Source organism: Vulpes vulpes, chromosome 6, assembly GCF_048418805.1.
Source record: "Vulpes vulpes isolate BD-2025 chromosome 6, VulVul3, whole genome shotgun sequence".
NCBI classification, from domain to species: Eukaryota; Metazoa; Chordata; class Mammalia; order Carnivora; family Canidae; genus Vulpes; species Vulpes vulpes.
This window is the reverse complement of record NC_132785.1, coordinates 132036243-132058915: the sequence shown is the minus strand read 5'-3', so window position 1 is coordinate 132058915 and position 22673 is coordinate 132036243. Positions and strand designations below refer to the sequence as shown.

The 22673-nt window shown below is 41.7% G+C and overlaps 1 gene segment (V, D, J or C); it reads left to right on the top strand.

Annotated features, from left to right (window-relative positions):
- Positions 1 to 16081: 16081 nt before the first annotated feature.
- Positions 16082 to 22673, top strand: part of LOC112930265 (immunoglobulin alpha-2 heavy chain-like) — a 1136867-nt gene continuing 1130275 nt past the window's right edge. The window contains 2 exon segments of the C gene segment in view: positions 16082 to 16204; positions 16308 to 16604. Of these exon segments, the coding sequence occupies positions 16159 to 16204; positions 16308 to 16604 (343 nt within the window).

The following is a 22673-nucleotide window of genomic DNA, read 5'->3' as shown; positions in this document are numbered from 1 at the left end:
TGCCCTATTTTTTTTATAATTATATCTTATCTATCTCTGACTGAGTTCTCTCCTTCATCACCCGTCACACTGATCACCTCCATTGGGATGGCATTTTGGGTATAGTATTTTTAATTTGGCCTGATTTGATTTTACTTGACTGGTCTCAGTAGAAAGGAAGCCTCTCTTGTCTTCTCTGTAGTCTTATTTCCTTTTCCCAAATCCTGCTAGTGTTCTTTCAATCATGGTTTTATTTTTTTTTCTTTATACATAGTTTTTATTTTTTTTATTTTTTTTCCTAGATAATTTATTTATTTTTTATTTTTTTAAATTAATTTTTATTGGTGTTCAATTTACCAACATACAGAAAAACACCCAGTGCTCATCCCGTCAAGTGTCCGCCTCAGTGCCCGTCACCCATTCCCCTCCACCCACCGCCCTCCTCCCCATCCACCACCCCTAGTTCGTTTCCCAGAGTTAGGAGTCTTTATGTTCTGTCTCCCTTCCTGATATTTCCCAACATTTCTTTTCCCTTCCTTTATATTCCCTTTCACTATTTTTTATATTCCCCAAATGAATGAGAACATACACTGTTTGTCCTTCTCCGATTGACTTATTTCACTCAGCATAATACCCTCCAGTTCCAACTCTTTCTATCTTTCCAAACAGCTTTAGTAGAGTAGGTATGGTTTCTTCTTTAAAAGTTTGATACAATTTCCCAGGGAAGCCATCTGGCCCGGGACTCTTGTGTCTTGGGGGGTTTTTGATGACTGCTTCAATTTCCTCCCTGGTTATTGGCCTGTTCAGGTTTTCTATTTCTTCCTGCTCAAGTTTTGGTAGTTTGTGGCTTTCCAGGAATGCATCCATTTCTTCTAGATTTCCTAATTTATTGGCGTACAGCTGTTCATAATATGTTTTTAAAATCGTTTGTATTTCCTTGGTGTTGGTAGTGATCTCTCCTTTCTCATTCATGATTTTATTAATTTGAGTCTTCTCTCTCTTCTTTTTAATAAGGCTGGCTAATGGTTTATCTATCTTATTAATTCTTTCAAAGAACCAACTCCTGGTTCTGTTGATCTGTTCCACAATTCTTTTGGTCTCAATTTCATTTAGTTCTGCTCGAATTTTAATTAACTCTCTTCTTCTGCTGGGCGTGGGGTCCATTTGTTGCTTTTTCTCTAGTTCCTTTATGTGTAAGGTGAGCTTTTGTATTTGAGTTCTTTCCAGTTTTTGAATGGATGCTTGTATTGCGATGTATTTCCCCCTCAGGACTGCTTTTGCTGCATCCCAAAGATTTTGAACGGTTGTATCTTCATTCTCATTAGTTTCCATGAATCTTTTTAATTCTTCCTTAATTTCCTGGTTGACCTTTTCATCTTTTAGCAGGATGGACCTTAACCTCCACATGTTTAAGGTCCTTCCAAACTTCTTGTTGTGATTAAGTTCTAATTTCAAGGCATTATGGTCTGAGAATATACAGGGGACTATCCCGATCTTTTGGTATCAGTTCAGACCCGATTTGTGACCCAGTATGTGGTCTATTCTGAAGAAAGTTCCATGTGCACTTGAGAAGAATGTATATTCGGTTGAGTTTGGATGTAACGTTCTGTAGATATCTGTGAAATCCATCTGGTCCAGTGTATCATTTAAAGCCCTCGTTTCTTTGGAGGTGTTGTTCTTAGAAGACCTATCAAGGGTAGAAAGAGCTAGATTGAAGTCACCAAGTATAAGTGTATTATTATCAAAGTATTTCTTCAGTTTGGTTATTAATTGGTTTAAATATTCGGCAGCTCCCACATTCGGGGCATATATATTGAGGATTGTTAAGTCCTCTTGTTGGATAGATCCTTTGAGTATGAGATAGTGTCCCTCTTCATCTCTCACTATAGTCTTTGGGGTAAATTTTAATTTATCTGATATAAGGATGGCAACCCCTGCTTTCTTTTGAGGACCATTTGAATGGTAAATGGTTCTCCAACCTTTTATTTTCAGGTTGTAGGTGTCCTTCTGTCTAAAATGAGTCTCTTGTAGACAGCAAAAAGATGGTTCCTGCTTTTTTATCCAGTCTGAAACCCTGCGCCTTTTGATGGGGTCATTAAGCCCGTTCACGTTCAGAGTCACTATTGAAAGATATGAGTTTAGTGTCACCATGAAATCTATTCAGTCCTTGTTTTTGTGGATTGTTCCACTGAACTTCTTCTTAAAGGGGAATTTTAAGAGTCCCCCTTAAAATTTCTTGCAGAGCTGGTTTGGAGGTCACATATTCTTTCAGTTCCTGCCTGTCTTGGAAGCTCTTTATCTCTCCTTCCATTTTGAATGAGAGCCTTGCTGGATAAAGTATTCTTGGTTGCATGTTCTTTTCATTTAGGACCCTGAATATATCCTGCCAGCCCTTTCTGGCCTGCCAGGTCTCTGTGGAGAGGTCTGCTGTTACCCTAATATTACTCCACATAAAAGTCAGGGACTTTTTTTCTCTTGCTGCTTTAAGGATCTTCTCCTTATCTTTTGAATTTGCAAGCTTCACTATTAGATGTGATGTGTTGAATGGTTTTTATTGATTTTAGGGGGGGATCTCTCTATTTCCTGGATCTGAATGCCTGTTTCCCTTCCCAGATTAGGAAAGTTTTCAGCTAGGATTTGTTCAAATACATATTCTGGCCCTCTGTCCCTTTCGGCGCCCTCGGGAACCCCAATTAGACGTAGGTTTTTCTTCCTCAGGCTGTCATTTATTTCCCTTAATCTGTCCTCATGGTCTTTTAATTTTCCGTCTCTTGTTTCCTCAGTTTCCCTCTTTGCCATCAACTTGTCTTCTATGTCACTCAGTCGTTCTTCCACCTCATTAAGCCTCGTTGTTAGGACTTCTAGCTTGGATTGCATCTCATTTAATTGATTTTTAATTTCTGCCTGATTGGATCTAAATTCTGCAGTCATGAAGTCTCTTGAGTCCTTTATGGGTTTTCTAGAGCCAAGAGTAGTTGTATAATAGTGCTTCTGAATTGGCTTTCTGACATTGAATTGTAATCCAGATTTTGTAACTCTGTGGGAGAGAAGACTGTTTCTGATTCTTTTTTTTTTTTTGAGGTGAGGTTTTCCTACTAGTCATTTTGCTCAGTGCAGAGTGGCCAAAAACAAGTTGTATTGGGAAAAGTAGAAAAAGAGAGAGAAAGAAAGAAAAGAGAAAAAGAAAAAAGAGAAAGAAGAACAAAAGGGAAAAAAGAAGAAAAAGAGAAAGAAAAAGAAAGAAAGGAGAAAAATGGGGGGTGGGGTGGGGAAAGCAATCAGTAATCAAAAAGAAAGAAAAAAACACAAAACAAAACAAAAAAAGAACAAAGAAACACGGGGGAGTATCTTCTGATTCTGTATACTTTGAGTCCCTTGACTTTCCCTGGAACTGGTCCCTCTAGCTGGTCTTCTGGGGGAGGGGCCTGCTGTGCTGATTCTCAGGTGTTAGCACTTGGGGGAGCTGCTCTGCCCCTGACTGGTGCAGGGCTCAGTGGGGGGTGTTTACCCCCTGAGGCCCCAGGAGGAACTGCCACAGTGGCGGGGGGAAATTCTGGAAACCTGGATTCAGGTCCCGCAGTAACTCCGGGGCTCTCTGTCTGCAGGGACTGGAGGCTCCGGGGCGGGGCGGCTGATCTGCTCTGCTCGGGGCAGGAGCGTCCTTGCTGCCCTGGGCCTTCCCGGTCTCTGCCTGTCCCGGGGGAGGCAGGATCCTGGGCTGTGTTCCGGCGCCCTGTGCTCCGGGGCCTGCGCTGTTGGATTCATGCTCCCGGCCGGCAGCTCCCTCTGCGGAGCCGCCGCCGGAGCCCCTCCGAGCTGTTCCTGGAGCTGCGCAGCCCCCTCCGCGGAGCTTCTGCCTGAGCGCCTCTGAGCTGCTCTGGGTCCCGCTGTGCCCACTGCAGCCCTTAGGGAGCTGGGCGCACTATCCTGGGTGTGCAGGTGTCTGTTAGTGTCCCAGGGAGCCCGAGGGCATCCCCACCCTCCTGGGATCTGCTCTAACTCCCTGCGGGCACCTTTCCGGGGGGAAGGTTGGTGCGGCTCCTGCTCCTCCGGGACGGGGCTCTCCTCTCCTGGGGGCACTCGCCCTGGCCTCAACCCGGTTCCTCACGGGGCCCCTCCCCCTTGGATGCCTTTTGTTTCTTTATTTCTTTTTCCCCGTCTTCCTACCTTGATGGAAGCGCGAACTCTTCTCACTGTAGCGTTCCAGCTGGTCTCTCTTTAAATCTCAGGCTGAATTAATAGATTTTCAGGATGATTTGAAGGTTATCTAGGTAATTTGTTGGGGACAGGTGATTGGGGACTCTACTCTTCTGCCATCTTGCCCCTCCTCCGATCCATTCATCTTTCAATGGACACCGGGGCTCCTTCCACAGTTTGGCTATTCTGGCCATTGCTGCTAGAAACATCGGGGTGCAAGTATGCTGGCGTTTCATTGCATATGAATCTTTGGGGTAAATCCCCAGCAGTGCAATTGCTGGGTCATAGGGCAGATTTTTTTTAACCCTTTGAAGAACCACCACACAGTTTTCCAGAGTGGCTGCAAATTTCACATTCCCACCCACCAACAGTGTAAGATGGTTCCCCTTTCTCTGCATCCTCTCCAACATCTGTGGTTCCCTGTCTTGTTAATTTTCCCCATTCTCACTGGTGTGAGGTAGGATCAAATTGTGGTTTTGATTTGTATTTCCCTGATGGCAAGTGATGCGGAGCATTTTCTCATGTGCTTGTTGGTCATATCCATGTCTTCCTCTGTGAGATTTCTGTTCATGGCTTTTGCTCATTTCATGATTGGATTGTTTGTTTCCTCGCTGTTGAGTTTAATAAGTTCTTTATAGATCTTGGAAACTAGTCCTTTATCTGATAGGTCATTTGCAAATATCTTCTCCCATTCTGTAGATTGTCTTTTAGTTTTGTTGACTGTATCCTTTGTTGTGTAAAAGCTTCTTATCTTGAAGAAGTTCCAATAGTTCATTTTTGCTTTTGTTTCTCTTCCCTTCATGGATATATCTTGCAAGAAGTTACTGTGGCAAAGTTCAAAAAGGGTGTTTCCTGTGTTCTCCTCTAGAATATTGATGGACTCTTGGACTCACATTTATATCTTTCTTCCATTTTGATTTGATCTTTGTGTATGGTGCAAGAGAGTGGTCTAGTTTCATTCTTCTGCATGTGGATGTCAATTTCATTGGGACATAAAATACAATGCAAAAATGATCTACCTTCAGGAAATCGTTTTTAAAAAAACAAATAGAAATGAAAACATTACACCTCTCACAGATGAGAACTTCATATTTCCACAGTCAGAACTGCACAAAATGATCTGCAAAGGTAATGAAATCCTTGCTATTTACTTGTTAGGATCGAATTGTAGTGAGAAGCTAAATATATACTCAGACAACATGCAAAAAGGGCCCTTCCTCCACTGATTAAACCAGCACAGGCCTGACCCTGCAGCTGGGAGAGGAGCCCCAGCCCCAGGATCCCCAGATGACCCCTTCAGGATCATGACAGAACACAAACAAACCACCATGGAGTCTTTGCTCAGCTGAGTGTTCCTTGTCGCTATTTTAAAAGGTAATTCATGGTGAACAAGGGACCTTGTGTATGTGAGAGGAAGTGAGTGAGAGAAACAGGGGATGTGGGACAGTTTCCTGACCAGGATGTTTTGCGTCTGCAGGTGTCCAGGGTGAGGTGCAGCTGGTGGAGTCTGGGGGAGACCTGGTGAAGCCTGTGGGGTCCCTGAGACTCTCCTGTGTGGCCTCAAGATTCACCTTCAGTAACTACAGCATGAGTTGGATCCGCCAGGCTCCAGGGAATGGGATGGAGTAGGTCGCAACTATTAGCAATAGTGGAAGTAGCACAAAATACGCAGACGCAGTAAAAGGCCGATTCACCATCTCCAGAGACAACGCCAGAACACAGTGTATCTACAGATGAGCACCCTGAGAGCCGATGACACGGCCATGTATTACTGTGCGAGAGACACAGTGAGGGGACCTCATTGTGAGCCCAGGCACAAACCTCCCTGTAGAAGGGGATCGGGACCATGAGGTGTTTGCATTCCTCACCACTTCTGTCTTAAAGGCCCATGAGTAGGTGCAGATTGAGCTTATGTGCAGGTTTTCTATCAGGGTCTGGGCATCCTCTCCAAGGAGCAGTTTTCCCCAGGGAGTCTCTCTGGGCACAGGATTCTGTGTTCACCTTCTCAGTCTCTAACTTACAAACTTCATTGTCATGGAACGAGAAATATTCAAATGTCCATAAATGACAGTTTCTATTGCTTTGCTTATTCCTTATTCCATTTCTGATTTGGAAACTTTGCTTGTTTTATTCCACAACTCTTCTTATATGCAGAAGGACATATTTGCTTAAACTTTCTTACTACTCTCCCTAAATATCAGTTTATTACTCATATATCCACATACTGCAACTTCTCCTTTATAAAGTCCCAGCTGTATGCATGGATTACGACAGGACCAACCAGCTCTGTGTGCATGGTTTTTTAAACAGCATAAAGTACATGCTACTCATGTCCCTACAAAGCCTCAAAAATCAAAAAGAGAGAAGATGGAGTGCAGGCATGACCTCAGTCTTGAACCACACTGACAGAATCAATATTAGCATCAACCTGGGAAAGCAAGGGACACCAAGAAGTACGTTGTGAGGAGAATAGTCTAAAGAGCCCCCACACACACACACAAGAGTACAATCCTTTATCACCTTCATCATCGTGTCTGTTGAGACCAGGGCAGGCCTCTAAGCAAGTCATAAATGCTTAAATTTGGGAAGGACACTGGCTCAAGATGTGTGTTGTGGGTCAGTGGTGGGGACGAGGTCTTGCTCCAGGAGGGGCTTGTGTGGAGTCAGTGTCTCTCCTGCATCAAAGGAAGAAATTCAAGAGTTTGTGCTGGGTTTCCCATGGGTTGGGCAAGAAGAGAAGAGGGAGGACTGGTGATCACAGGAGTAAGCAGGTAACACTCAAAGATATGGTGTGATGACAAACTCAACTAATCTATTATGAAAACTGAGAGAACAAAAGTGGAGGAGGAACTTCCACCTGCAGGGAATAACTCATGGATCCTTCAGGTGCTGATATCAGCCCACTATGTGTGACCAAACCACGCCCCTGTTGGAACCTAACATCCATGTGATGGGAGGTGGAAGTGGGGCCTTAGGGGAGCATTTAGGTCAGGAGATGCAGTCTCATGATGGGATCAGGAACCTCATACACCAGGACTGGCAAAGCTCCCTACACTCTATCCCATGTGAGGTGATGGGGAAAGGACAGACTAGGACTGGGGCACTCTCCAGACACCACATCTGCCTGCATCTGGACCTCATATATCACAGACTTCAGAACTGTGAGAATGAATGTCTGTTGCTTAATCCACCCAGTCTGGAAATGCGGTGACATCAACCAGACACACTAAAACAGTGTCTTTCCACGTTTTGTCTTTTACAAACTGTTTCCAAGAAAACACTTAATTTATGACAAAAGAGAACAGGAAACCCAAACATGGACTCACTGTCCTCTGCCACCTTCAATGCCCCTGTTCTTAGCAGCTATGCATCACATTGATGACACACATTCTTCCTACCACTCTGGGGTTCTTTTGACCCATTAGAATCCTGGGATTCCTCCCAATTTACTACCTGAGCAGCTTTAACCCAGGCACATCACCATGGAAGTGGAGGTCCAGAAGTTCAGAATTTCTTGTCTGCTTCTCATCATACTATACAGAATATTCTGGATCAGCCTCCATCCTGCCCTCATTGCCACAGCTATATATCCCTATGACAACATCCACAACTCCTACGTCCAAAATGACATTGATTTTCTACCTCTGAACTTGCAATTCCTGTTCTCACAGAACTCTGAGTGATTTCCTGCATGATCAAAATGATTCAATAAATATCTCTCATGTTCCAGGAATGAGACAAGTTCAGGAACCCTAGTCCAGCATCTTAACTCCTCCTTCCCAATGCTGTTATAGCAAACACCTTGTGGGGAATTCCCTCTGTTTTATATGCAGGGATTAAAATGGGGATTCTGGAATTTGATGTCAAAGTCAACTAAATTTATATCCTTCCCAACTCTTTCCTCAGCCCTATGGATTCATTTTGTGTTTGAGTGTATGTTGTACAATTATTAAATTATTTTGCAGTAAGTAATGGTGACACATGTGGTCCATGCATTGTCCCTAATTAGTACATAGAAAGGAAATCACCTCTCAACATGTGACACGAGCTTTGGGCAGGAGGTTGGGCATCCTTCACAAGGAAAACAATTGTAGAAATATTATTATCACAACTCTATGTCTTCATGCCATTGAAGAAGATGCACTTTGGATGGTGTGGGCATCTGGCAGTCTCCCTGATGTACAGGATCCCCTCAGGGATGGAAACTGCTGGATCTGGAGACAGAACAGTACTCCTGGATCATTTGGCAGGGTCAAAGAGACTGACCTGAGAAACCGAAAATTGAGGAGGATCAGAGCAGGAAACTGGAATTGAAATTCCTTAATCATGGCATTTTCTCTAAGATTCCCTCTTCCTCTGTACAAAAGCCAGTTTTATTTCCTCCTCCAGAATAACATCTTTGTGATAGAGTTCACATAGTGTGCTGGGTCTAGGTTCAGAGAGTGTCTGTGGTGTGTGCTGCATGCTCTGTGCTGTCCTGTTTTGGCTGCTATTTCCCCCAGAACAGGCATCTGCACAGGCCATCCTTGCCTGCCGTGAGCAGTGTGTGGTGCATGGCCATTATGTGGTGTGTTTTAACTTGGTGTGCTCTGGTCTGCTTGTTCAATGAGCCCTGATACCACCTCCACTAGAACTGAGGCCCTGCTGAATTCTCTGGGCTGGAGATGTGGGTGGGTAAGGGTGCAGTCATTCAAGGAAATCATACGGTGCGACATCAAATAAGTAATAGTAGACCTACCCTATGATCTCGCAACTGTACGACTGGGCATTCACTCTAAGAATACAAAAGTACTAAGATGCCTGGGTAGCTCAGGAGTTGAGTGCATGCCTTCACCTCAGGTCATGTTCCCAATCTGGGGATTGAGTCTCATATCGGACTCCTGGGAGGAGCCTGTTTCTCACTTTTTGTCACTCTCTTTGTGTCTCCCATGAATAAATAAATAAAATCATTAAAACGAAAAGTATTCTGAGACACCTGGGTGGCTCAGTGGTTGAGCATCTGCCTTTGGCTCATGGCATAATCCCAGAGTCTGGGGATCGATTTGACATCGGGCTTCCTGCATTTACCCTGCTTCTCCCTCTGCTGTGTCTCTGTCTCTCTCTCTGTGTGTGTCTTTCTCATGTATAAATAAATAAAGTCCTCATAAAATAAAAGAAAAAAATACAAAAAAAAATTCAAAGGGATACATGCACCTGAATTTTTACAGCAGAATCATGTACATTAGTCAAACTATCGAAACTATCCATACATGAAATGAAATCTAATCCTTTTGGCACTATGGGGATGGGGGTAGCAAGTATAATGCTAAATGAAGTGAGTCAGTCAAAGTAAGGCAATCACTGTATTATTTCAGTCATGTATTGAATTTAAGAAAGAAAAAAAATATGAGCAAATGGGAATAAAGTCGATACATAGACCAAGGATATATACAGACAATGCTATAAAACTAGGAATCAATTACTAGAAGGAGTTTAGAAGAAACTAATGGAGGTTAAAGGGAATCCTATTAAAAGATGAAGAGCTCAACAAGGAAATGAGAAAAGTACTAAAAATATTCTTGCACACTAATGGAAATGAAAGCATATCTATTTAAAACTGTTGCCATACAAAAAGATAGTCATAAGAGGGAAATACATTGCACCACAAGTCTTCCTCTAACAATTTGAAGTAGAAAACCAAAAAACAAACTATCCTCGCAAGTAAAGGAATTGGAGAAAGAAGAGCAGGTAAACTCTACACCAAGTAGAAGAAGAGATTTAATAAAGATCTAGCAAAACTCAATGAAATAGAGACTAGATGAACTCTAGAACACATCAATCACACCAGGCTCTGGTCCTTTGAAAGAATTAATAAGGTAGATACACACCTAGCTAGGTAATTAAAAAGAATCAAAGAAAACAAGAAAATATCAATAAAAAGTGAGGAAATTGAGGCTGCTATCAAAATTCTCCCAAGACACAAACACCCAGGGCCTGATGGCTTCCCAGGAGATCTCTTCCAAACATTTAAAGAAGAAATAGTACCGTTAGGACTGAAGCTGTTTCAAACGGTAGAGAAAGAATGACTACTTCTCAATCCCTTCTATGGGGCCAGCATTACCTTGATCCCAACACCAGACAAAAATACCGCCAAAAGGGGAATTATAAACCATTTTTCCTGACAACATGGATGCAAAATTCTCACCAAGATACTAGACAACAAGATCCAATAATGCATAAAGACCATTATTCACCGTTACCAGGTGGGATTTGTCCCTGGAATAATACGGTGGCCCAAAATATGTAAAACAATCAGTGTAATAGGACACATCAATAATAGAAAAGACAGGGACTCCTGAATGGCTCAGTGGTTTAGTGCCTGCCTTTGGCCCAGGGCATGATCCTGAAATCCCAGGATTGAGTCCCATGTAGAGTCCCTGCATGGAACCTGTTCTTCTGCCTGACTTTCTCTCTCTCTCTCTTAAATAATAAATAAATAAATAAATAAATAAATAAATAAATAAATAAATAAAATCTTAAAAAAATAATAGAAAAGAGAAGATGTATATGGTCCTTTCTCTAAATGCAGAGAACTCATAACCAAATTACAGCAGGCATTGCTGAGTAAAATCTTCAATGTAGAGGGTAGAGAAAACATTCTTCAACATCTTAAAAGTTAATTATTAAACGTTCATAATGAATCTCATCCCAATTGGGGACCAAAGAGTTTAAAAAAATGTTTAGGAAGTTCAGGAAGACAGCGGAGGTGCACACTCTCATCATTTCTGCTCACAAAAGAAGTATAATTCCTAGAATCAACAATAAGACAAGAAAATAAATAGAAAACATTCAAAATGGCAAAGAAGAAATCAAACTCTCCTTCTGTAAAGGACATGATATTTGTATATAAACTCCAAGAAATAATACCTAAAATTTCTATAAATGATATAGCATCTTAGCGACATGGCAGGAGATGAAACCAAGGCATAGAAGACAGCTACATTCCTACACACTAACAATGATACTGTTAACAGAGAAAAGAGTGTATTGAACTCATTTACAATGGTACCAACTATATGATATATAGGATGAAACCCAACCAATGAGGTCAAGGATCTGTACTTTAAATCTAGAGAATATTATGAAAGAAATTAATGAAGACACAAAGAGATGGAGAACATCCAATGCTCATGGATCAGAAGAATAAACATTTTGAAAATGTCTAAGCTACCCAGGACAATCTGGACACTGAATGTGATTCCTGTTAAAATATCACAATCTTTCTTCCCAGTGATGGAACAAATAATCCTAATATTTCTACAAAATCAGAAAAGATCTCCAATTGCCAGAGTAAGATTTACAAAGAAAGCCAAAGATGGGGACATCAGAATGCCTGATTTCAAGCTGTACTACAAAGCTGTGATCATTAAGACAGTCTGGTCCTGGCACAAAAACAGACACAAAGATCAATAGAATAGAATAGAGAACCCAGAAATGGACACTTAAATGTATGGTCAATAATCTTCAACAAAATAGGAAAGAATATCCCTTGGGAAAATAAAACAGTCTCAAAAATAATTGGCATGGTGAGAATTGAACAGCCCCTGTAGAACAATTAAAGGGACAAATCTCATATGGAAATAAAGAAGATAAATTCAAAATGGTTAAAAGATCTAAATGTGAGATAACAATCCATCAAAATCTCTGCGAGGAGAAGAGAGGGAACAAAGTTTTTGAACTTAGTCACAGCAATTTCTTGTAAGGCATATCTATAATGGCAAGGGAAACAAAAGCAAAAATGAATTTTGGGAGCTCCATCAAGATAAAAATGCTCTGCAGAGCAAAGGAATCTGACAAAAGAACAAGAACAGAACACATAGAAGGGTAGATGATATTAGCAATTGACATATCAGACAAAGGGCTTTCTATCCAACATGTATAATGAACTTATTAAAATCAACACCCAAGAAACAAGGAATCCAGTCAAGAAATGCGGAGCAAACATGAACAGAAATTTATCCAATAAAACCTACATATGGCCAACAAGTCCATGAAAAAAATGCTCCACATCACTTGCTATCAAGGAAAAGCACATCAAAACCACAATCGTCTGTCACTTTACACCACAGAGAATAGGGAAAATTAATAAGAAAGAAAAATAACAAATGGTGGAAAGGATGTGGAGAAAGGGGAACCCGCTTGCACTGTTGGTGGGAATGTGAACTGCTGCAGCCACTCTGGAAATCTGTGTAGAGTTTCCTCAAAAAGTTAAAAATAGATCTGCCCTACGACCCAGCAATTGCACTGCTGGGGATTTACCCCAAAGATACAGATGCAGTGAAACGGCAGGACACCTGCATCCCAATGTTTATTACAGCCATGTCCACAAGAGCCAAATCCTCGGGTAAGCCACAATGTACTTTGACAGATGAATTGATAAGCATGTACAGTTTATATATAAAAAGGGATATTTCTCAGTCACCAGAAACCATCAATAGCTATTATTTCTTCCAGGTGTACAGAACTACAGGGTATTATGCCAATGAAATAAGTTAATTTGTTTAGGACAATCATCATGGTTTCACTCATTTGTGGAATATAGAAATAGTGAAAGGGATCATAAGGGAAGGAGGGAAACTGAGTGGGGATAAATCAGGAAGAAGACAAACCATGACAGATTTCTATCTCTGGGACTCGAACAATGGGGTGCAGAAGGGCAGGTGGGTGTTGGGACATGGTCTCTGGGTTATGGGCACTAAAGAGGGCTTGTGATCAGATGAGCACTTGGTGTTACTAGATGTTGGCAAATTGAACTTAAATAAAATATTGAATAAATAAATGAAAAATAAATTATTGAAGAGAGAAAATATTATGAGCAATAACATGCCAACATATTCAGCAATCTGGAAGAAATGGATGCCTTCCTATAAATGTAGAAACAACTAAATCTGAAACAGGAATGAATGGAAAAGCTGTACAGACCCAAAACTCAGAAATGAAAATTAGATATATTTAAAAGTCTTCCAACAATCAAAAGTCCAAGGACAGATGGCTGCCCATGGGAACGCAACAAGCATTTAAAATGACTTTATACGAGGATCCTTGGGTGGGTCAGTGGTTTAGCACCTGCCTTTGGCCCAGGGTGTGATCCTGGAGTCCTGAGATTGAGTCCCGCATCGGGCTTCCGGCATGGAGTCTGCTTCTCCCTCCTCCCGTGAAAATATTACAAAGATAGAAATTAAAGGAAACTTCCAAAGTCATTCTCCAATAGTAGCATTTCCTGGACCTCAAAAACAGAGAAAGATCCAACTGAAAAGGAGAATTACAGACTAATATCCTTCATGGTTATGGATGCAAAATTCTTACCAAGATCCTAACTAACAGAGTCCAATAGTACAATAATAGGATAATTCATAATGATCAAATTCGCTTAAATTCTGGTCTTCAAGGGTGGTTCAGCATCGGAAAATCAAACAATGGGATTTGACTCATTCATAAAAGAAAAGAAAAGAGCCACTTTGTCCTCTCATCTGAAGCCCAAAAATATTTGTCAAAAAATACTATATTTTCCTCATAAAAACCTTTTGAGGTGTAGAGATACGGAGACATTCTTATCACAAAAGCTACCTACCTAAGACACATGAAGAATGTCATCCATAACAGGAAAATTTGAGAGCTTTTCCCCTAAAATCAGGAACAGGACAGGGATGCCCACCATCACCACTGTTCTGCACCATAGAACTAGAAGTCCTAGCTTCAAAAATCAGACAACAAACAGATTTAAAAGTCTTCTAAGTCATCAAAGAAAAAAATAAACTTTCACTCTTCACACACGACACAATACTTTAAATTCAAATCTCAAAGATTCCTTTGAAACAATTGCTAGACCTGATACTGGAATTCAGCAAAATCAGAGCATGGAAAATCAATACAAGAAAGACAGTGGCTTTTCTATATAGGGCAAATGAAACAGAAAAAAAGAAAATCAAGGACTGGATATAATTTATAATTGCACCATAAATAATCAGATAATGAAGAAAAATCCTAAGCAAAGAGGTATGAATGGATAGACTAAACATTCCAGAACACTTATGAGACAGTATGGAAGACACAGAGTATAGAAAATATTATTTTCATAGATTAGAAGAATGAATATTGATAAAACACTTATGCTTCCAGAGAAAGCTACACATTCAAAGCCATCTGTATAAATATATAACCAGCATTGTTTACAGATCTAGAGCAAACCATCAGAAAATTTTAGGGAACCAAGAACCTCAAATATCCAAAGCAATCCTGTTAAAGTAAAGCAAACCTGGAAACATCCTGATTCTGGTTGTCAAGGTAAATTACAATGTTGTGATCATCAGGACATTATGGTACTGGCACAAATTCAGAAAAGTTGGAGAACCCAGAAATGGACCATGAAATCTACGGTAAAAAATCTTGACAAAGCAGGGAAGAATATGCAATGGAAAAAGAAAGTCTCTTCAACAACTTGTGTGGGGAAAGTTGGGGAGACACATGCAGAAGAATGAAAGTGGACTCTTTTCTTACATCATTCAAAACAATGGACTCAAAGTTGATGAAAGACCTAAAAGTGAGTCAGGAAACCATCAGAATCCTCAGGAGAACACAGGCAGCATCGTTTCTACCTCGGCTGCAACAACTTCTAGATGTGTCTCCAGGGTCAAGAGAAAGAAAAGGAAAATGAACCATGGCGATTTCATCAAAGAAAGAACGTTTTCACAGCAAAGGAATCATGCAGTGTAATTAAAAGGGAACCTACAGAATTGGAGAAGATATTTTGTAAAGTCTTATCAGATTAAAGGCTCAAATTCAAATCGAAAATGAAGTTATCGTTCACTTAGGGAATATAAATAATAGTAAAAGATAATATAAGGGAAGGGAGAAGAAATGTGTGGGAAATATCAGAAAGGGAGACAGAACATCAAGACTCCTAACTCTGGGAAATGAACTAGGGGTGGTGAAAGGGGGGAGGGCTAGGGGTGGGGGTGAATGGGTGATGGGCACTGAGGGGGGCACTTGACAGGATGAGCACTGGGTGTTATTCTGTATGTTGGTAAATTGAACACCATTAAAAAATTAATTTATTAAAAAATAATAAAAAATATAAAATGAACTCATCAAGCTCAACAGCCACCAGTATCTCCAATCACAATTGGGCAGAAATTCTGAACGGACTTCCTGTCCTGTCCTGAGATCCCGCATCACACCATATATTAGGGACCTCCTCCATATGCAAGAGGAAATTCTTTTGCTCTTCTAAATCTGCTATATATCAAAAGGAATATTAGAACAAAGAATCTAACAGAAAAGAGGGAAAGCTTTCATGCCCCTAAGTCGAAGATTTAGGGCCTAATTACATAGTAATTAGGCAATAATAAAATAAAATATATGAATATCATTCAACAGGAAGAAAAATAATTTGCTCGTATATGATATTGTCATATAAATGGTGAATGAGGACAAACCTTACAAAAAAGACTTGAAGTTAGTAATGAGCTCAGGGAAAATACAGGATATAAAACCAACATATACAATAAAGCTCATTTTTACACACTAACAATAAATTATCGCTATACAATTTAAAAAACAATCTCCTTTACACTGGTATCAAAAATAAATACTTATGATTAAACTTAAGGAGAGAAAATACTTTTTAAAAATGACCTATATTAATGATAGAGTTTTTAAAAGGCACAAAGGCAAAGATAAATACTTAGATGGATTAGAACATCTTAAATCCACTGTATCACCAAAAGAAAGTGATCTACAGTTGTGAAGTAATGCTTGTATATAACTTGTAAAGAATTGATCAGAGTCTGGAGCTGACTATATAGTCAGAGGACATGCAAATTGGGCCTGCCCTCCACTGATTAAACCAGCCCAGCACTGACCCTGCAACTGGGAGACGAGCCCCAGCCCCAGGATCCCAGGTGACCCCATTCAGTGTTCACGACACAACACAGAAAAACCACCATGGAGTCTGTGCTCAGCTGGGTTTTCCTTGTCACTATTTTAAAAGGTAATTCCTGGAGAACAAGGGACCGTGAGTCTGTGAGTAGAGGTGAGTGAGAGAAACAAGGGATGTGGGGCTGTTTCCTGACCAGGATGTATTGTGTCTGCAGGTGTCCAGGGTGAAGTGCAGCTGGTGGAGTCTGGGGGAGACCTGGTGAAGCCTGGGGGGTCCCTGAGGCTCTCCTGTATGGCCTCTGGATTCACCTTCAGTAGCTACTGGATGTACTGGGTCCGCCAGGCTCCAGGGAAGGGCCTGCAGTGGGTCGCATACATTAACAGTGGTGGAAGTAGCACAAGCTACGCAGACGCTGTGAAGGGCCGATTCACCATCTCCAGAGACAACGCCAAGAACACGCTGTATCTGCAGATGAACAGCCTGAGAGCCGAGGACACGGCCGTGTATTACTGTGCGGGTGACACAGTGAGGCGACCTCAGTGTGAGCCCAGACACAAACCTCCCTGTAGAAGGGGATCAGGACCACCAGGGTGTGCACACTCCTCACCACTTCTGTCATGAAGGCCCAGGAGCAGGTGCAGATGGAGGTTCTGGGCAGGTTTCCTCTTGGGTTCTGGGCTTCCTCTCCATGGAGCAGTTTCCCCCAGGGAGTCTCTCTGAACACTTAGTTATGTGTTTCCCTCTTCAGTCTCTTTCTTAGAGACTTAGAAATTCAACTATAGCACCTGTACTTACTTATACTTAACTTTTCCTGACCCAAAATATTCATCTATTACAAAGAACTCCATTCACATCATCTGAACATTTTCATGAGTCCTAGTGATGCTCACTGTGGATCAGAGGACCCCAAGCTAATATGCTGTTTGCACATCATGGTTTAGAGAAATCCCCAATCAACACAAGAGAAAGACATTCTACAAAAATGTTAATAATGGCCTGGGAGTGAGAGAGATTCCCAGCATAACATGGTAGGGATGTGGACGCAGAGGTGATTCACACACACACACAATCAGTAGAGTATAAGGTTTAATCATCTTCATCTTCATGTCAGATGAGAGGCAGGCAGGCCTCTCATCACGTGATAAATGCCTGGATGGTGCCAGGAGGTACACTCACTTAGGGTGTGTTTTGTGGGTCAGTGTTGGGGACGGGGTCCTGCTCCAGCAGTGGCTTGTGTGGAGTCAGTGTCCCAACTGCTTCTAAAGAGGGAACTCCTGTGTTATTGTTTGATTTCTTATCCTTTGGATGGAGGAGAGGCATGTGGATGGAACATCAGGGAGCTAGTAGGCAATAAAGAATGCACATGGTGTGAGGAATAATTTCACTAAATAAGTATCAAACTGGAGGGCCAAAGGAGAGACGTGGTCATTCTCAGTAGACAAATTTCTGAATTCTGTGGAAAGGAGATGAATAAAGCATGGAAGAATCATGAAACACAAAATGACAATACAAATAGGCCTGGATCCTACAAGGTCTTAGATGGAGGCTGTCCTCTCCCCAGGATCACCAGCTGGTTCTGAAGGTCATGTATCCTCCATGTGCTCAGACAACAGAAGCTTCTACTGGATCCATGAGGATGCTGAAGGTTAGGAGCTTGATTGAAGGGTCTTCCCCCTCCAGGGAATAACTCGTGGATCCTTCAGGTGCTGACGTCAGCTCATTGTGTGTGACCTCTACCATCCCCATGTTGGCATCTAATGCCCATGAGATCAGGGGAGGAGGTGGGGCCTTAGGGGATCACTTGGGTCAGGAGGTGCAGCCTCATGATAGGATCAGGGCCCTTATAACCCAGGACTGGGAAAGCTCCCTGCATTCTGACCCCATGTGAGGTGATGGGGAAAGGACGGGCTAGGACGTGGGTGTTCTCCAGACAGCACACCTGCACCTGGACCTCAGACGTCCCAGATTCCAGAACTGTGAGAATGAGTGTCTGTTGTTTGATATGCCCAGTCCATGTACGATGTTCCAGCAGGGTCACAGAATAATCTCCACTTATTTTTCTTTGTTAAGTTGAATTTAGCAGGGCACGGCAGGAGGGCAGAGGAGTAGGGATCTCAAGTCACCTGTCCCCATAAACTTACCTAGGTAACTTTTAAATCATCCTCAAAACCTACTAATCCCTCTAGAAATTTATTTTTTTAATAATAAATTTATTTTTTATTGGTGTTCAATTTGCGAACATACAGAATAATACACAGTGCTCATCCCATCATGTGCCCCCCTCAGTGCCCATCAACCATTCACCCACACCACCCGCCCTCCTCCCCTTGCACCACCCCTAGTTCGTTTCCCAGAGTTAGGAGTCTTTATGTTCTATCTCCCTTTCTGATATTTCCCACCCATTTCTTCTCCCTTTCCTTCTATTCCATTTCAATATTATTTATATTTCCCAAATGAATGAGACCATATAATATTTGTCCTTTTCCGATTGACTTATTTCACTCAGCATAATACCCTCCAGTTCCATCCACATTGAAGCAAATGGTGGGTATTTGTCGTTTCTAATGGCTGAGTAATATTCCATTGCATACATAGACCACATCTTCTTCATCCATTCATCTTTCGATGGACACCGAGGCTCCTTCCACAGTTTGGCTATTGTGGACATCGTTGCTATAAACATTGGGATGCAGGTGTCCTGCCATTTCACGGCATCTGTATAAAGATACAGATTTACCCCAAAGGGGGTACATTCCCAGCAGTGCAATTGCGGGATCATAGGGCAGGTCTATTTTTAACTCTTTGAGGAACCTCCACACAGTTTTCCAGAGTGGCTTCACCAGTTCACATTCCCACCAACAGTGCAAGAGGGTTCCCTTTTCTCCACATCCTCTCCAACATTTGTGGTTTCTTGCTTTGTTAATTTTCCCCATTCTCACTGGTGTGAGATGGTATCTCATTGTGGTTTTGATTTGTATTTCCTTGATGGCAAGGGATGCGGAGCATTTTCTCATGTGCTTGTTGGCCATGTCTATGTCTTCCTCTGTGAGATTTCTGTTCATGACTTTTGCCCATTTTATGATTGGATTGTTTATTTCTTTGGTGTTTACCTTAATAAGTTCTTTATAGATCTTGGAAAATAACCTTTTATCTGATACGTCATTTGCAAGTATCTTCTCCCATTCTGTAGGTTATCTTTGAGTTTTGTTGACTGTATGCTTTGCTGTGCAAAAGCTTCTTATCTTTTTGAAGTCCCAATAGTTCATTTTTGCTTTTGTTTCTTTTGCCTTCGTGGATGTATCCTGCAAGATTATTGTGGCCGACTTCAAAAGGTGTGTTGCCTGTGTTCTCCTCTAGGATTTTGATGGAATCTTGTCTCACATTTAGATCTTTCATCCATTTTGAGTTTATCTTTGTGTGTGGTGCAAGAGAGTGGTCTAGTTTCATTCTTCTGCATGTGGATGTCCAATTTTCCGAGTACCATTTACTGAAGAGTCTGTCTTTCTTCCAGTGGTTAGTCTTTCCTCCTTTATCGAATATTAGTTTAACATAATATTGTTGGTCCACTTCAGGGTTTTCTATTCTGTACCATTGATCTATGTGTCTGTTTTTGTGCCAGTAGCACACTGTCTTGATGACTACACCTTTCTAGTACAACCTGAAATCTGGCATTGTGATGGCCCCAGCTATGGTTTTCTTTTTTAAAATTCCCCTGGCTATTCAGGGTCTTTTCTGATTCCACGCAAATCTTAAAATAATTTGTTCTAACTCTCTGAAGAAATTCCATGGTATTTTGATAGGGATTGCATTAAATGTGTAAATTTCCCTGGGTAACCAAAAAGGAGAATTATAGACCAATATCCCTGATGCACATGGATGCAAAAATTCTCAACAAGATTCTATCCAATAGGATCCAACAACACATTAAGAAAATTATTCACCATGACCAAGTACGATTTGTTCTCGGGACATAAGCTGGGTTCAACATTTGTAAATCAATCAATGTGATTCATAATATCAGCAAGCGAAAAACCAAGAACCATATGATCCTCTCATTAGATGCAGAGAAAGCATTTGACAAAATACAGCATCCATTCCTGATCAAAAGTCTTCAGAGTGTACGGATAGAGGGAACATTCCTCAACATCTTAAAAGCCATCTATGAAAAGCCCACAGCAAATATTATTCTCAATGGGGAAGCACTGGGAGCCTTTCCCCTAAGATCAGGAACAGGACAGGGGTGTCCACTCTAACTACTGCTATTCAACATAGTACTGGAAGTCCTAGCCTCAGCAATCAGACAACAAAAAGACATTAAAGGCATTCAAATTGGCAAAGAAGAAGTCAAACTCTCCCTTGTCGCTGATGACATGATACTCTACATAGAAAACCTAAAAGCATCCACCTCAAGATTGCTAGAAATCATACAGCAATTTGGCAGCGTGGCAAGATCCAAAATCAATGCCCAGAAGTCAGTGGCATTTCTATACACCAACAACGATACTGAAGAAAGAGAAATTACGGAGTCAATCCCATTTACAATTGCACCCAAAAGCATAAGATACCTAGGAATAAACCCAACCAAAGAGGTAAAGGATCTATACCCTAAAAACTATGGAACACTTCTGAAAGAAATTGAGGAAGACACAAAGAGATGAAAAAATATTCCATGCTCATGGATTGGCAGAATTAATATTGTGAAAATGTCAATGTTACCCTCTTGAAATTTAAAGAGAGAACAGCTGGAAAGCTACATAGAGAAGGGTTACCCTTCTAAAGTAATATATAAATATACAAAAAGTAATATATAAAGTAAATATAAAGTAAATATAAATATAAAAAAATTAAATATAAAGAATTAAGTGGTGACAGGTCCCCTGCAGAGCTGGGCTAAGTTTGGTGGCGAGAGCTCTGGGAGAGAAAATCCCATTCCCAGAGAAGCAGGAAATTTAAGCATCCTTACCGGATTCTTCCCAAATGGAAAGGCACTTTAGCAAGAAACTTGGGCAGACTTATCAGGGGGCACTGGAGCCTCCATTTTCAAGGGTCACTAATAGGGCAGTTGCACCAGTGCTGTGGGCCTATCTCAGTAACGGGCTAAAGCCTCCTTGGTACATCTGGTCCGAGGCGGCTGCACCCTGCTGCTTCAGGAGCTGTGGCCCCAGGACCCTGATTCTAGCAGCACAGGCCCCGCAGCCAAGGAAGCAGAGCTGGAGCAGCCTTGGGTCCTGTTCTTCCCCAGGTAAGTTGGAGGCGGGTAGGGCCCAGGGCAGTGAGTATGCTCCTGCCCCAGGGCGCCCTGAGCTCTACAGGTCTGTGCTCCCCTCCCCGCCCTGGGAGCATCCAGGCCTCTGCAGACTGGGACCTGCATTAGTTACTGTGGGAGCTGACTCTAGGCCTGGGGAGCTGGCCCCGCCAGTGTGGTTGGTCCTCCTGGTGTCAGCCTATGCCTGGGATGGAGCAGGGCTGCCAGGGAGCAGGTGTCTCACAGGATAAGCAGCTCCCCCTGAGCCCAGCAGCCAGATGGGGACAGGGCATCCCCCCAAGGTGCACACACCTGAGACTCAGCACAGCAGGCCCCTTCCCCAGAGGACCAGCTGGCAGGACAAGGGAAGAGCAAGTTGTTGACTGGGAGGACTGGGAAGCTCCAGGGGAAGTCGAGGGATTTACAGTATATAGAACCAGAGGGAACTCCTCCTTCCCCCCCCTTTTTGCCATACAACTCAATTTGTATGAGACTGTAAATTTCCAATTTTTTCCCTGTCTCACCTTAACTACAATGTTTTACCACCTCTTCCTTTTCAAGTTTCTTCCTTTTTGACTTTCATATTTCTACAATTACAGGAACTGGATATATTTCCCACTTCTAGATTCCCTTTGACATACCCAACTTAATATTGGGAGATATACAAGATATGTTTTTTTGTTTTATTTTGTGTTTTTTGTTTCTCTGCCTCATTTTGTTCTACAATGGCAGAACTTAATACCTTCTAAAACATGACTAGTATGCACCCAGTACCAAGTGGTATACCATGCTAGTTCATTCTGTGAGATTCCTCATTCCCATTATTTCCCCTCTTGTATCACACATATGTTCAGTTGTCAATGTTGGGCCTCTCTACAAGTATTTCTGGTTTATATAAATTTGGGACTGAACATATTCTAACATACAGAACTTCATATGCTCAGAAACAAGAGGTTCACCCTCTAGAACCACTCAGGTAGATTACATCATCCCTCCACTTCAACATTGTCACCACCACAATCTCCCAGTCCCCCCTTTTCCTTCTTCCTTTTTTTTCACTCTTCTTGGGATTCTTAGTCTTTTATTTTTTAATACTTTGTTTTAAATTTCTTCTTCACTTTATGGTACTTTTGTTTTATTTTGTTCTTATCTTTGTTTTCAATTTCTGGTCTCTGACCTCAGCAGAATCATGTGGGTGAAATTTACTTAGGTCCGGGTTTATATTCTTGACAAAACCCAGTCATACAACCACTCTGCACTGAGTAAAATGACTACAAGGAAGAAGTCAACACAAAAGAAAGAATCAAAAGCAGTACTCTCTGCCAGTTACAGATC